The sequence below is a fragment of the Rhineura floridana genome, chromosome 8, assembly GCF_030035675.1.
Source record: "Rhineura floridana isolate rRhiFlo1 chromosome 8, rRhiFlo1.hap2, whole genome shotgun sequence".
NCBI lineage: Eukaryota > Metazoa > Chordata > Lepidosauria > Squamata > Rhineuridae > Rhineura > Rhineura floridana.
The window spans coordinates 25,092,886-25,109,318 of record NC_084487.1 but is presented as its reverse complement, the minus strand read 5'-3'; the positions used below and the strand labels follow the sequence as shown (position 1 = coordinate 25,109,318).

The window sequence follows — 16,433 nt, the reverse complement described above, 5'->3', positions numbered from 1 at the left end:
AAATCAGGAGAATGTTCAGGCGGAACAGTTATCTGTATGTCCAGCGTGGTTTCCACCGCGAGCCTTAAAACACCGAGGGGGTCCACCAATGTTTGGTTTGATCGGGAGTGTAGAGCCATGAAGAGAGAGTTGTCCACCCAAATTAAATTAACTAGACGTAACCACTCAAACGATGCTATTTATTGTTTACTTCAAACAAAGAGGGCCTACAAGAAACTTTTAAAGGATAAGAAACAGCAATTTTATGTAAATAATTGGAGGGAGCTAGAACAGGCTCTTAGCCAAGGTAATGACATAGTTTTCTGGAAACTTGTCCAACGTGATAATGCTCATTGGGAAAACATACCAATCCCCCCAATTTTGCCGGAATCTTGGGTGACCCGTTTTAGCACCATATTTGGCGCTTCGTCGCTAACCCCTTCACCTTTAACTTCAATTCCAACAGATCTGCCCAGCTGGCCACCAGTTACAAGTGCAGAGATTGGTGATATAATCTTGACCCTCCGTAAAAATAAAGCTCCCGGGGAAGACTTGATGCCCCCGGAGATCTTCCTGTCAGAAATGGCATGGTGGTGTCCAATTCTAGCGGTCCTTTTCACTCATATCAACACCACGGGCGATTTCCCGCAAGGTTGGCGTACCAGCATAATAGTTCCCATTTTCAAGAAAGGGGATCCTGCAGAACCCCGAAATTATAGGCCCATTAGCCTACTTGACATTACTGCTAAGCTATACGGGCGTTTTCTACTTAACAAACTAGTGGAATGGGATCTAAAATACTCGATTATCCACCATGAACAGGCCAGATTTAGAAAGGGCAAGTCCATTAGGGACCAAGCATTTATTTTACAACATCTAATAAATAAAGCCATAAAAGGGCCGAGAACATCACTTTATATAGCCTTCATAGACTTCACGGTGGCATTTGACTCAGTGGACAGGGAAATTCTCTGGCATAAGCTGGAGCAGTCAAATGCAGATAAACGACTGGTGTGGCTTATCAAAGCCCTTCATCAATCCAATTATTCAAGAGTTAGATTAGGAAGAAACGGGGCCCTATCTCGCAATATTCCAACTTTGAAAGGCGTGAAGCAAGGGTGTATATTGGCTCCTTTCCTTTTTAATTTTTTTATAAATGATATAATTCCTTCATTTTCCTCACCAAAGTTTCCCCCCCCCTCCGTAGGTACTAAAAAAATTTCTGCACTATTATATGCCGATGACCTGGTCTTATTTTCCATGACCAAAATTGGCCTAAAAAGAATGTTGGTTCACTTAGAAGAATATTGTAAAGAACAGCACCTCCAGGTAAACCATTCAAAATCAAAAATCATGGTCTGCGGCAGGTATAGGAAGGCCAAAAACAATTGGTCTCTGAATGGAGTCTGTTTGGGTCAAGTGCAGTCTTTTAAGTACCTTGGAATTTCCTTTACAAACACACTTACGTGGAAAACTCAGGCGGAAGCCATTAAACTAGCTACTGCCAGATCCTTGGGGCAATTAAAAAGGTTTTACTACACTAGAGGAGGCCAATTAATTCCCCCTTTGCTAAAAATATAGAGCCATAGCAATATCCAAAATTCTTTTTGGGGCGGAAATCTGGGGACACTCCCTTAAACGCTTAGTAGAGCCCCTCCAAAATTCCTTCCTAAAACAGCTCTTGGGCCTCCCTTGTGGCACTCCTTCGGCACACATCAGAGCCGAGCTGGGTATACATTCATTAACTGCCAAAATTGACTTAGCAGCCTTAAGATTTTGGAGGAAAATCCAATTGATGGACGATTCCTCAATAGTCAAATGCTGTTGGCACGAACAACTACTTAAAGGGGGGTGGGCCCAATCCACGAAACTGACAATTGATCATTACAATTTATCATCTTATGACTTTAAACTATTCTCCCCAAGGGAATTGCGCAACTGGGTCTTTAACTTTGACGAAGTCCAAGACAGATCTCATCATGATCGCTTCATACTCGAAATGGTTTCCCTTTTTCAAAACAAATCACTCTGTAGCCTCTTACTTGACTACCCTTTGCTGCCCTCAAATACGCAGAGCCTTTACGGAGTTAAGGTTCCAGACAATGCCCTCAGCGTTTTTAGAGGGTAGATATAAGGACCTCCCAAAAAACAAACGTTTCTGTATTTGTGGAAATAAGGTGATTGAGGACCTTGCCCATTATATACTTTATTGTCCTCTTTATAACAGCCCTCGACGCAAATTTTTAGCCCATTTTATCAAGCCTAGGATGGGCCTACGCCCAGAAACTATAATCACGGATCTTCTGGCAGATAATCATAAAGCTGTCACCTTTGCGATTACCAACTTTGCCATGGCAGCGAAGCATATTAGAGCCCAACTTGTCAAAGCAAATTCCACAAAATCTCTAACTTTTAGGGCTAGGCTATGATTGTTTAAAATGTCATTTTATTGAAATGTTTTTCCTTGTGTTTTTAAATTGAAATGTAATGGCCAATGGCTAGAAACATTAAAGACTTACCATACCATAGCATCAAGTACATCGCTTAGATCACATTTCCATTATCTGGCCACTTGTAGAAGGGGGAACTAGCAAAGGTATTTTGACAGTTATTGGTAGTGAAAGCAGGATGTTTGGACCAATGTAATTTCTTGTGTGTCTTGTTCCTTTCATAAGCCTATTTTCTCTCCCCACTGTCAGAATGCTTTTATTTTGCTCATGCTTTACTTAGCAAGTCAAATGCCAGGCAGCCTGTCACTCTCATGCACAGCTGCTTTTGGAATTAGCATATGGACAAAAGAGGTGGTGGTGCTGGGGGAGAGTCTTCCTGGGCAGGTGCAGTTCTTCAGTCTGCCCCGTATCATTCTTCTAATAAGATGCATGCACAGCCCCCTCTTGCCTTGCTTGTTGAACGCCAGCAAGTAGAACTGCTGTGACCTGAAATATGTGTGAACACACAGGGAGAAAAAAAAATTGCAATGATGTAACTCTTAATATGCCTACATAAGCCCAAATGTGAGTAATAAAGGTTGTTACATTGGCTTTAAGAAGAAAAAGGAAATAAAAACCTGAAATTGGTAATAAGCTCTCCCATGATCAGAGAACAGTTCTAGATCCTGTTAACAAGTTCTAGAGGGGTATCTGAGTCTCGTGGCTGTCCACAAAAGCTTTTCCATAATAAATTTGTTAGTCTTTAATATGTCACAAGAATTTGTTGTACATTGCAGACAGTCAGCATATTTTGATCAATGGATCCATTGTCAGCACCCTACTGAACAGTGCTGCTTCCTTTTTCTTCATGAGAAGGATCCCTCCTGAGTTCTCTTTAGTTGTATTTATAACTTAAATAGATAAGTTAATGTGCAGTGTATTAATACAAAGGCTCTAATTTCATGCTGCTCCATAATTACTCCACACAAGTCCCTCCTTGTATCAGACTCTAGCTCCTTGCCTTTGCTTTTACTGTGCTTCTTGTTTTATGACAGCTATGTGTAGACCCCAATCAAGCCAGTCTCCCTCCTCATAAAAGGTTTTCTGGCCTAGCAACCTTTTGTTCCTGGTTAACACTCTCATCCTCACTCCATCCCTCTGTATTGTTAACCCTGGTTTTCTCCATTCTTTTCCATTTTGTGTGGATTCTGAGTGTCCTTGTCCTGAAGGCTAGCAGTTCTCTTCAGTGATGTTGGTGTTTAGTCCCATGATGACTGTTGCTATGGGCAGTTTTGTGTACTAATGGGAGCAGAAGTGTGCTCAGGTAAGCAGGCTCATATATATGAGGAAGCCATCTTGGTATGATAATGTCCACTAATTATTTAGAGTACCATTTACACACACACACAAACACAACTTTTCTACAAACCCTAAGCATGCTGTTAACTGTTGCACTTTGCTCAACTTGTGTCAAGCCATCCCCACAAGTTTATTTCTCCAAAATAGCAATGAAGCTTAGTTGATCTTTTGAAACTTCCAACATCTCAAATACTACTAGTTGAAGATTAGTATAGATCAATGTAACCTTGAACACTTAATTCTGAAGGCAAAAAGGCTATGTTCTATGTTTGACTTTAGAATAGTAATTAACTACATCCAGATGGTCTGCTTGTGAAGGGACATGGTGCCCACTTCACCTCTATTGTGATGAGGCTGCAGAGTCCCTGAAGTAAGGGCCTGCTGATGTAGCCATTTGGCAGTCACTCAAATATTCCTGTGATCAATTAGATGAAAAGTTTCCTCCCAGAGTCACATTGCTGCAAGACACTGCAATCTTTGTTGTAGTTCTGAAATGTTTCACTTAATTTCTCTTCCCTCACCTCCCCAAATATAGGCTGAACTTCATCACAATAATTTATCTGGAAGTGGCAATATGTGGGGAAGAGAACAGGGCATGCCTGGCTTGTCTGACCATGATGTCACTGTTTATATAGCCACTGAACCAACTTGCCTCTTTAGCTTTTGTCTGATGTTGCTGTGTATGGCTGAAAGGAAGGAGCAGGAGCATGTAACATGTTGCCACAAAGACAAAGTTCAGTTTCTGTACTATAAATATCCCCAGAATAATAGGTCCCCAGATAATAGGTCTCCAGATAAACCACAGAGTGGCTGGCTTAACATTATGTTGAAACCAGTGCTTGTGGCTTGATCCTTTTCAAACTGCAGTCTAAAGCCAAGGTTTGTTCTTGGCTTCCTGACTGTAGTTTTTGGAGAGAGGGAAACCACAAGTCCTGGTTCAGACAGAGTGCTAAGCCAGCCTTGCCGTGGTCTGTTTCTCCACTCTTCTAAGGGAGGAGTGAGGCAAAAGTGCTTGAGCTGGGTGCACGAGCATGCTGCTTGGCCACATTATGATTAGATCAGATCTTCTCAACTTTGCATTATTTGTGAATGCAGCCAGCATGGTCCAGTTTCAAAAAGTAACTGAAGCCAGTAGAGATGAAATCCTCTAAAATGGAGGCTATGGGATTGGGTAGTCATGAACTGGAAAAAAACATGCTCTTTCTGCCAGAATTTACAACCTTAGGGGTAGCTTATTTAACATTATTTAAAAATGCTAAATCCTTGGTATACAAGCTCATTGCATTCTAGAAATTGTTAAAGGGTGTACATACAAGACAACTTGAGGAGAGTTATTCTTTTAACAAATATTGACATATTCAAGTGAGTAGAGCCAAAGAACCATCTCTTAATCTTTCATGATGTGAGTTGCTGTAGCTGCTATTCAGGCAGGTTTATTACATGGTTCTATGTAAAGTATGTTGAACCATGTTTCCATATAGTATAGGAATTGACTTGCTTCTTACCAGCTGCTAGGCAGCATGTTACTTAAGGATATCCTTTTTTCCATTATTAGGTCAAATATTGTAATGAGACCCAACACTTGTGTATTGTTTAAAATGCACGAGGAATCTCTCCTTTCTGTGAAGATGCTTTCTAGGTTTTAACTGTTCTGTAATAGAACTGTGTTTAAGTAGAATTGCAAGCTTGGACAGTTTCCATATTTATGCATTGGAAGAAGTAGAAAAGGTTCAGGAATTGTAGGCAGGGCACTCCCCTCCTTCCATCTCCACTACATCCTCTTGCAGATTTTAACCAAAAAGAACCTTTAAATTGAATGGATTTCTGTTATCAAACCATCACACAACAGCTTCTGTAGAAAAACTGGTTTGCAATTTTAAGTGCATAATGGTCTCAAGTCCATATCTTTCTACTTTTAAATTCAGAATCTTCTCGGTACATTGTTTGTGCTTGAATAATTGTGTGCAAAATGTTCTAGAGTTGCACATGCATTCTGTTAGGTAATTAGTAATTTTTGATAGGTTTCCTAAGGCTTTCTACAGGACACCTGGAGGTGGATATAGTTCTTCATTTTAGCATTAGTAAAGTGATGGTGTTGTGGCCCTCTTAAAGTATGGGTGCTGGTGCTGCTTTAGTGTGGGCAGCTTTGAATAATACAGGACTTGTAGGGTTTAGTGACCTACTCCAGTGATAGTCTTAAGACCTGCTTGAGTCACTTAAACAGCTTCTCTGTTCATTCTTGCAGGAAGCAAAGGGAAGGAACTATACTCTTTTCATTTGTTTTTGAACTAATGTTTAATCCAGCAACTTGCTATGTTGCAGGTATCTGTTGTGGAAGAAAAGGTCATGATAAGATTATTTTTGCATGATCTGGCATGAAAAAATGGTTAAGGTCTAACCTACGTTAAATGGCCTTGGAAAATGAGCTAGAAATTTGTGTTAATTTCTGATAAGCAGTCTGGGATAAATTACTTCTTCCGTTGAAGAGACCTTAGCCTATGCAGGTCTTTGCCCTTGAAAATGCATGGTGCTAATATATAGGCAGGATTCTGATCTTGAATTAGAACATTCTAAAAGTCTTTCAGCAGGCAGAAGAGGCATAAATGACTGAAAATGGCATACTGTTTAGGAATGCATAGTCTTAATATGTTGTACCCGCCATAATGGGAGCATCTCAGTTGAAAGTTACTAATGTTGCTTGCTACAGATGAGGGTTGGTGAAACACTTTGGGTCATTGAAGGGACATTTTAATGTTGTGAAAGCTCTATAAATTAATCATATGCTTTGCATACAGAAAGGTTCATGTTCAGTGATCAGCATTTCCATTTAAAGGCTTCAGGTTGTTGTACTGGGCAAGGCCTCTGCCTGAGACTAGGAAACCCCTGGCGATTGGAGCAGACAACCCTGTGCTAGGTGGCCAATGGCCCAATCTAGTTTAAGGCAGCTTTCTGTGTAATCTTGGAACTGGGCAATGATAAAGTGTTGGGAAAAGCTAAGAATGATGTAAAAAGGGAATTGGTTTAATAGTACGTTTGCCTGACACTGATTCTTCCTACAACATTTTTGTACCTAATAACTGGATTCTCATGAGACAGCCATGCAAATTGTATTTAATGAATAGTTCTTTGTAAGTAAATTAGTTGGTAGTTGACAAATTGTGCAGAGGCAACCAATGGCAGAATGCATTCATGCCTCTTATTACCAGCCCTTAAGAAACAAACATGGTACGGTTTTGACTTTGAAAGGGATTGGCCACACACAGTGAGTAGCCACTATACCCTATTATTCTCTTTTCTCCCACATCGCAATGTGGGAGCTGCTACCTCCAGTGCATTTCCCTCAACATCTGGCCAGTGAACATATATTTCTGGAGTATGCAGATAGAGAATCTGCCTTTTGTAGACGTTCTACACTTGTGTGTGCTTATCTGGCTGCACATTTGATACTTGAATTTTGTGTTTAGTCCCTTAAAAAAATTGCTTTTGCTCATCCTTCAATAATTATTTTCTGTTTCAGAATTCTAAGAATGCTGGGAGCAATGATGCAACTCAGGAAGATGAAGGATTTATGGGGATGCTGCCTCTTCTCCAAGCCCACCATGCCATGGAGAAAGTGGAAGAGTTTGTATGTAAGGTAAGAGGCTGCAAAGCCAAGGCCCATCATGCACTAGTGAGCTTCACACAACTGTTGGGTCCTGCGACAGCAGTACATGTACTTCTGGCAACAAAGAGCCAAGTCGCAGTGGGTGGCCGTCAAGGAGTTCTGTTGTCCTTGGCTGATGCTGCCACTGTGTGTGTTGGGATCTTGGGCTTCACGTAATTGGATGAATTAGAAAGTTTAGCACGATTACATGTTGAAATGTAGGATTAAGCATGATAGTACAACTGTTGAGCTTCTTTTTTAAAAAACATCTGTGGAAGTCCAAACAGACTTCCACAGAATAATGCTCTCTACATCTAGTGTTTCTGGGTCAAAGAACTTTAATTTATGAGGTCACCTATTTCCACACTCTCTCTCTTTCAGGCCTTTGCAAATCTTTGTTTTGAGATTACCATTTGTCTCCCTTGTGTAGCAGTCTCATTGTGTCCACCATCCAAGTGAAAAAAGCAAGTTCTATTGAAATGCCACCCTGGACAAATCCATTGTGAGCTGTGTAAATATTACTGGTCTTGACTTTCCTTGGCTAATTTTAAAAGGAAATAGTTTATGCTGGTGTCTGGCTACTTGGCCTAACTTCAGAATTAAAACTGAAAGGAGGCTTTCTGATCCTCTTTTGCTGTTACCTGTTCATAATTGGAAGGACGACCCTCAAGACACAGGATATCTAACACAATTTCTATAAATCCATTAAACCCCAATTTTATCGGAGCTGTAGTGTTAGTATCATCTGACCCTGAAGTTTCAGAAGAACATTTGTGATGTCACTTTGGGTGATTCCTGTTTTGGGCATGACAAATGCCCTCCTGTATCTGCATAAGAGATTCTCCGGATTGGCTTATCTTTGTCTTCATGTGTTATGCTTTGTTTGCACACTACGAGGAGCTGCAGCACTAATGTGTGCACCTGTATGATAGATGTAGGTGTTGCACTCACTCTTTCTTGGTTTTAGGTTTAGTTTAAATTTTAGGTGAATTAGCTAAAAAAAAATGAATGCCCTAAAACAGTTGTTATCCTTCTAAAAGTATGCTTTTGCCACATACATCTACTTCACATTAGCAAAGTTGTAACTGTGTGCAGTAGCATCAGATAGTTCCTCGCAATGTTGCCTAGGAATGAAGTAAGATAGTGTAGGTATCATTGAAGCCGCAGGATTTTCAGTTGTGCTCTACACCATTAGTAGGTAAAGGGGATATGTAGGAAATATTGTCAGCTGTGTTCTTGCCCTAGAGCGGCCTTCCCCAGCCTAGTGCCCTCCAGATATTTTAGACTACAAGTCCCAATAACCATAGCCAGCATGGCCATACTGGAGGGCACCAGGTTGGGGAAGGCTGCTCTAGTGTATTCTGTAGAATCCAGGATGTAAAAGCCCTTTAATGTGTCCTGACTAGTGAAGAAATTATGATCACAGCATGTTTGAAGACTTCTGGCTTTTCCACATGTCCATTCCATTGTATTGTGAAGCTATTCCTGACAGAAAAGAGTAAGGAAGCTTCCCCTATTCCTCCGATGCAATAAGACCTTGTTTGCACATAATGGAATGCCAAGCTGTGAACCGGCAACCTGTGGGTTCCTGCTGTGCTTCCCCCCTGGTCCTGCCTCTGTTGCACCACCTGGGTCCAAGTCATGGTTTTGGTTAGCATTACATCCGAACCTGGGCAAGTTATTTGCCTTGCTTCAGACAAGCTGTAACCAAGGTTTGTTTTTTGGTTTGCCATTCAGGGCTTGTCATGGGGAAACAAACCAGGAGCCCAGGCTTGGACATCATGCTAAGCCAAACTATGACCTTTCCCCAGGGAACATGATGGGAGCAGAAGCAGGGGAGGAGTGCAGCTGTGCCAGTCTTCTTTCCAGAAACCCACATGCCTGCTTGTTTGTTCAAAACCATGGTTTGACATATACTAGGCTTATATGTATATATTGGTCCTCTGAAAGAACTTTGTAGTGGAGATACCGTGTTTGGAGTAGTCAACTATCATAGATTTGTAAAGCCACAGTCTTGGCTAATGTGTTACTAAACTTACCTTGCAATTGGCACCCTTTGAAAGATGCTAAATTATTATAGCTTTCCATCAAACAAGTGGAGTGCATAATTAGTTGACTTTTTGTCCTTTCAGATTCATCTTGTTTCTTCAGTTTGGTGAGGCCTACCTCTAAACCAATTTCAAAATTATTTGTGTTGGTAAAGTTGTTGTGGATTTTACAGAGGAGTTCAGTGGCTAGACCATTCTCTAGAATGCTCCCCCCCCCTCACCTTTTCGTCTTTGGAGTTTAACGTATCTTACCTGGGAATGCTGCTAAAGAGAACTAATGTAATCTCTCCTTACTCCCTTCAGGTGTGGGAGGGCCGATGGCGTGTCATCCCCTTCGATGTCTTGCCTGACTGGCTAAAGGACAATGATTACCTGTTGCATGGGCACCGCCCACCCATGCCCTCTTTCCGGGCTTGTTTCAAAAGCATTTTTAGAATACACACAGAGACTGGCAACATCTGGACACACCTATTAGGTATCAACTTTGATGTAAACATTAAGTGTATTTATCTTTTGTAACTAATTTCTCAGTTAGGAGGCAAGGGAAATAGAATTTGGAGCTTACCATTGCTCCAGTAGCAAGCACAAGATTGCTGGGGACTCATCTGACAGTGGACTTGACAAGATACATAGCTCAAGAGTGTGGGGCAGCTCTTTTCCTGTCTTTGTATATGGACTGTATTTGTATAAATAGATCTGGGCAAATGGTTGCAATGACTTTTCCCCTTCAACCATCTAAATGCTTCTCCGAAAAAATAACTTCTTTTGGTTTCAGTATCAATTCAGTTGATTTGAATTACTCAAATGTGCAAATCCCTCTTATCTGTTTGTGCTGTCCTTCTCTTCCCCTCCACCCCACATGGCTGGTAACATTTTGAAGATTGTTCATGTGAACTCAGTAGATCCACGTGAATGGTCATATGTCCTCCTCTTCCTATTGCCCCAAAGGATAATTCAGATTTCTGCTCCAACCAGTACTATAGTTTGCTAATAGCTTCTAGGAAGAAAGTGTAAGCACTTGGGATGCATGTGCTGCTCCGAATTAAGACCCTGGCCCAAAGCTTCAACCAGGGACATCTGAATTGCAATGCTGCAGGAATATTGCATGCTTTGCACTTCTCTTTGGCTTTCTCACCATAGTATTGCGCTTGAAAGAAGCTTAATTGTTTGTGCTTGCTGGACCTTTCCTGGCTCTTGGGACTAATGATGGAACAGGCCTCAAATTAGCTTGAGATGGCATTGCTGTGACCATATCCTTTTTGGCTTATTGGGGAGGATAAAACTAGACCTAAGCTTGCATACTTCAAAAAAGAAAGAAAAGAAATTAGCAACTGTTTTGCTGTGCAGAACATTTAGGTTAGAGTAAACCTGCCGTGAGCCCTATGGGTCATTGGTTGGTCATATTTGTGCCTGGCCAACTTCCATATGCTACCCTCGTAAGGCTTGGGGAAAATGATGCATAAAAACAACAAAGTGAATCTATTTCCAGTGTTGTATCAAGTCACTTGTTGCAGGTCTTTTGTAATGTTGCTAGTGTGCTCAGAAAGTCACCAGTGTCTTTGAATAGGAGCTGAGCAAGAGGTAATTTGTCAAGTCTCTGGCTGCATTTGCGTGTCATGCTAAATCAGTTTAGTGTGGTGTGCATGATCTGGAACAAGCCTGAGCTTTGGGGTCAAAGTCCCTCCCCCTCCTGCTGCATGGCTGGAAGGAGGATTTCAGCAGCGTGTACTTGCATTTTGATTGAAGCTCTCCTTGAGATTGTTCTAAACCACAATCCCTGGTTCACACACAAATTTGCGTCTGTTTCAAAACAAGGCATCTTCAGAAACAATGGTTCCTGACGTTGGCTTGTTTGAACACTGGTTGGTTTCAAAGCAGGATCCCTGGTTTGCACTTACTGAGAGGCTGAGATTCCGCAAATGCTGTCGAAGGGGATAATAAATGTTGTCGAAGGGGATGGGCGAATGCATGAGCCCAAAGCTCACTGTGGCTTCTTTCAGCCCATGCACAACACACTAAACCATGGTTTAGCATGATGGGCAAAAGTGGCCAGAGGCTTACCAAAGTTATCTAAAGCAAATGTGGTCTCTGTGTCTTATCTGAAAATTAGCTGGCTAGTGGTATTCACAATCTCTTTAAAAATAAGCAAACAACCTTAGACCACTCGACTATATCTAAATGTTAATTTGAAAGATTTGTGCTGTGATTTTTCCAGAGTGCTCTGAATTTGATATGATGTTCCCCCACTTTTTCCCCCCAATTAGGCAGGTCTTGGATCACTGCTCTTCTTCATAACATTGTTTTTCTTTGTCTAGGTTGTGTCTTCTTTTTGTGTCTGGGAATCTTCTATATGTTCCGGCCAAACATGTCCTTTGTAGCACCTGTGCAGGAGAAGGTAGTGGTTGGAGTATTCTTCTTGGGCGCCATTACCTGCCTCTCCTTCTCGTGGCTCTTCCACACAGTTTACTGCCATTCAGAAGGCGTTGCGAGGGTATTCTCCAAGTAAGTATTGTAATGGTTCTCACATCTGGTTTAAACTTGTAGGGTGGGTGAGCCTGAAAGAGGAGTGACTTGCCCAAGTCCATGTATCTTGCAGGCTTGTTGTAAGGATTGCTGAGGGAACTGTATGTGAAGCACTCTGAAAAGTGGCAGTGTACTGTATAAATGCTTAGGTGGTGGGGCCAGAGTGAGGAACTGGAGTTAGCATAAGAGCTCTGCTAAAGGAATTGATAGAACTGCTCACATTTCTGAAACTGGTTAGCATATGGCAACAGAGCTCTTCTCTCATGGTACTCAAGATTTTTCTGCCTTTGCCAGTATTTAGAACTTGCTCTTTAGAGGTGGTCAGCCTTTATACCCATGAGCAAGGGAACACTAGGAGTCTTGTTAACCTGCAGAAGTCATGCAACAGAAGCCAAACAATAATGCAACCTGGGAGAGACTTGCCAGGGCAGGGTTCTGTGGAAGCTCTGCAGTCAGTGAGCAGGGCCACTTCAGTTAGATAAGATGCTGGGACATATGAGCTTCCTGAAACCACTTTATCTCCTCTCCCCTTACCTTAGGCTGGACTATTCTGGTATTGCTCTTCTCATTATGGGCAGTTTTGTTCCATGGCTCTACTACTCCTTCTATTGCAACCCTCAGCCCTACTTCATCTACTTGATTGTCATCTGTGTCTTGGGCATCGCAGCCATTATAGTTTCCCAATGGGACAGATTTGCAACCCCCCAGTATCGAGCAGTACGAGCAGGTAAGACTCATGGAATCACTTTCAAAATGATTTCACCTGCATGAAGGGATTTGGTCTGACATTTTGTCTGAAGTGGAACAAAAATGGGGAACCTGGATATATGTGGTGCTGTCTTTTAAAAACATAACTCCTGAAATGAGTTTGTGTGTGTTCTCATAGATCAACCTTTTGACACCTCTAATACACCAGTCATATTGGCATAATGTCAAATTCCAGAGAGGTAGCATTGTCTGCAATAAAATCTCTAAGGTGCCACAATCAGATGTATTGTTGCACAAGCTTTTGTGGGTTGAAGCCCCTTTCATCAGATATATGTAGTGTTACCCTCCATTAGTCATGTGTGTGTGTGTGTGTGGTGTATTTTTGTCCATTTATGCATGTCCACACAAATACACGGAAAAACAAAGATGCCATAAGGCCTTGGAAAGGCGACTGTTTTACACTCTTTTGCAAGCTGTGGATAATACTTCATGCACCTGTTGAATGGGCTCTTCTTTATGGACACTTAGTAAATCCCTTGTACCTGCATCATGCGTGTTTTAATATGCACTCTTTTAATTTTCTTATGATGAACTTGTAGCACTCATTATGTGGCATTTTGTTTATTCATTAAATTCATATCCTGCCCTTCCTCCCAGAAAGACAATAAGGACTCTAATAACATAAAACCCCAAGTCTGTCCAGTCAATGCAGTTAGTGAATCACTCCTGAGTTAGCCAAAATTCGTACCTGTTATCATTATGAAAGGTGGCACCAAGCTATGTCATCCCCCAAGTTGGTGAGGCTCATTTAACATCGACACGAATTTGAGCCTTCAGTGTCATCGGCCCAGTTCTCTGGAATGCTCTGCCAACAGAGATTCAGCAGGCACCTTCCGTTGTAACTTTCAGACACCTGCTGAAAACCTTTTTGTTTCACCAGGCTTATGGAGGCAATTAAGAAGATGTCCTTTTGCAGCCATTGATCTTTTTTATTTTATTTTTAATGTTTTTATTGTATGGTGATTGTTTTGTTTTAACTTGTTGTAAACCTCTTTGATGATTTTAACAAAATAGCAGTATACAAATATATTTATAAATAAATAATAAATAAATAAAATAAAAATGTCTGAGCAAGCTAAAAAGTCAGGCAGGGGAATAACTTGGTTCCAGAGAGTGTTCAAAAACAGCCACCTCCCATAACTTCCAGTGCAGTCATTTCCAGACTCTGCCATGAGAGAACTGTTAGAGTCCTGCAAGGCTTCTGAGGGTGCAAAGGGGAAGCTTCCAATTGGGAGGTATGTTTCGAATAGTAACTCCTGCAGCGATGAATGGTAAAGGCTCCTCAACAAAGGGAAGGTGTTACAAACATGCACACAGTTTCTTAGAATGTGTATGTACTCACGCCCTTGAATTCAGGGAGAGAAAAATCACTTGCCTAATGGAAGTTTGGAAACTTTGTTCTAGCATATTTTCTGTACCTTTCAGAAAGCAAGTAAAATTTCATACCAGGAGTCATATTATGCAAATACTTAGGCTTTTAATTCTCCTGATTTTTCAGTTCAAACTGTGGGCTTCTTCCATGACAGGCTTAACTACTACGCTTTCTCAGTCAGTCAGTGGCAAGTGAAGGCCAAGGTTTCTTTCTGTCTCCCATAGCCCACTAGCTATAATTCTTTATTTCCAAGCTTGTGTTCTGATCTCCAGTGTGCTTAGAAAGTTAGAGGTATATTAATGTATTTGGAATAATTTGGGCATTTGGTTGTGTAGTAGTACAGTAATATATCAGTTAACGAAGTGGATATGTTCCTGGACATTGCTACTTTAACAGAAACTTTGATGCTAGAGGGAGGAATAGCATGGAAAGAATAGAGATAGGTTCCTACACCACAAAAAAGAAGAGCAGTTCAACATATTTCAGCAAAACTTTTTATTCAGAATTAACAGTACGCATGTCTGAAATGAAACAAGGGCAGGTAAGCCTTGCATACAGACCACTTGAAGGCTTCTTCCAAAATGCATCCAGGGATGCCAGCCTTGCCTTTTTGCTTTTATTATGTAGCATCTTGCTATAGAAATCTAAAGCTTTGACCACAGTTCTGTTCTCTGTACACTCAAGCAGGCAGGCAGGGGGCAGCCACCATCACCACCACCCTGTGCTTGGTCTCTCTGTCTCTCTGCCATCCTCCCCTAGACTCGAGCAGACGTGTCTGCAGTAAATGGTGCTTCCAGGGCAACCAAAGCATTGTTTACTGCAGAGGTGTCTGTGCCACCTGGCAAGGAGCGCCATTCCAGCCACATGTGAGAGAGCTGCCTGTAGCAGCTGCAATCCAGGAGACAAGGAGCCACATTCTGACTATGTTAGAGTGTGTGCCCCGCCCTCCGCACCCAAAAACCACTTTGTTAAAAGGAGCTTCTTTCCTGCAGGATTTGTTAACTGAGGTATTACTGTATACATTTTTAGGGCACTTGAAAACAAAATTAAGTTTGTTTCATTTTCTAAAACAAGAGTTTTTTGTCGGATTAAAGAAATTGTAGTTGGTTGATCATAATTTTAATAGATCTGCGTAATAAAGTTGTTTGAATCAAATGACGACTTTGGAGGGAGAAAAGCATACTTTGTTTTTTAGAATTTAGATGCTGTATGCATTATATGCTGCAGCAAGCATAGTCTTGAAGGCTCTGCCTCGTTGCAACAGAAGAGAGAATGCCTCTGCCTAACACTCACAGTATGTTTAAAAGTACTTGAAAACTATTATTATAAAAATGTGCTGGGATCATCTCTTTAGTCGAGGAAAGGGTTTTAACCTTTAACCAATTATGTGTTGTGGCTCTTCTCCCCCTCCCCCCCCCAAGACTTCCTGCTCTGGGATCCTGAGCTTTGACTGTTTGTCCTCACTTCTGCCATTGGTTCTCTTGTTTCCAAGGCTGAATCTGTCGCACTTCCCTTATCTCCTAGGAGTGTTTCTGGCTCTGGGCCTTAGTGGGGTCATCCCAACCCTGCACTTTGTCTTCACGGAAGGATTCCTCAAGGCTGCCACAATGGGCCAGATAGGCTGGCTGGCTCTCATGGCCTGCCTGTATATCACTGGCGCTGCAGTGTATGCTGCTCGCATCCCAGAGAGGTTTTTCCCCGGCAAGTGTGACATCTGGGTAAGTATGGCTAATGGATGCTAGGCACATGGTAGGGAGGGTGAGAGACAGTAAGGCCACCCCCTGCTGCATATCTGCAGTGACAAATCAGGACAGCTGCCGCTCTTTGGCAGGGAACAGTAGCAATGAAGCAGCTCTAAGAATGCCTGTTGCTGCTCAGTTCTGGGCTGAAATGGAGTCCTGCTGTGCAAATGCTAACTTTAAAATATAGCGAAACTCAGCAACCTTCTCTTGGTAGGCTTTATAGGAATGAAAAATATTTACACTGCATCTGCCTTGGCATATCTGGTTCCCAAGAGATGGGATGGTGCACAGCCGCAAAAATATGACCTTTCTGATTACAGCACTTAGGCTATGTGGGGGTTTTGTGTGCATGCACGCGCATGTCCCGTTTTCCAGCCAGTGATGCGAAGTTGATTGGGGCTGGGGGTTTAAACTGGCACCTCTTGGAGCTTGCATAGCCTGATCACACCAATATGAAACCAATATCATTTCCTAAGAAGTAAGAGGGCCAGCCTATTAGCCTGCATCACCTGTGATGCCCCCCGTGATGATTGTTCTGGAAAGTTGGAATTGCCTGTTCTCTGCAGTGAT

At 41.9% G+C, this 16,433-nt stretch overlaps 1 protein-coding gene across 3 annotated transcripts in view; it reads left to right on the top strand.

Moving 5' to 3' along the window:
• Window positions 1–16,433, top strand: part of ADIPOR2 (adiponectin receptor 2) — a 45,295-nt gene that overhangs the window by 26,557 nt on the left and 2,305 nt on the right. For all 3 annotated transcript variants that reach the window (XM_061638634.1, XM_061638632.1, XM_061638635.1), the window contains 5 exons: window positions 7,285–7,401; window positions 9,762–9,933; window positions 11,774–11,960; window positions 12,521–12,708; window positions 15,646–15,839. In XM_061638634.1, the coding sequence (XP_061494618.1) occupies window positions 7,285–7,401; window positions 9,762–9,933; window positions 11,774–11,960; window positions 12,521–12,708; window positions 15,646–15,839 (858 nt within the window). The remainder of the gene's footprint in view (window positions 1–7,284; window positions 7,402–9,761; window positions 9,934–11,773; window positions 11,961–12,520; window positions 12,709–15,645; window positions 15,840–16,433) is intronic.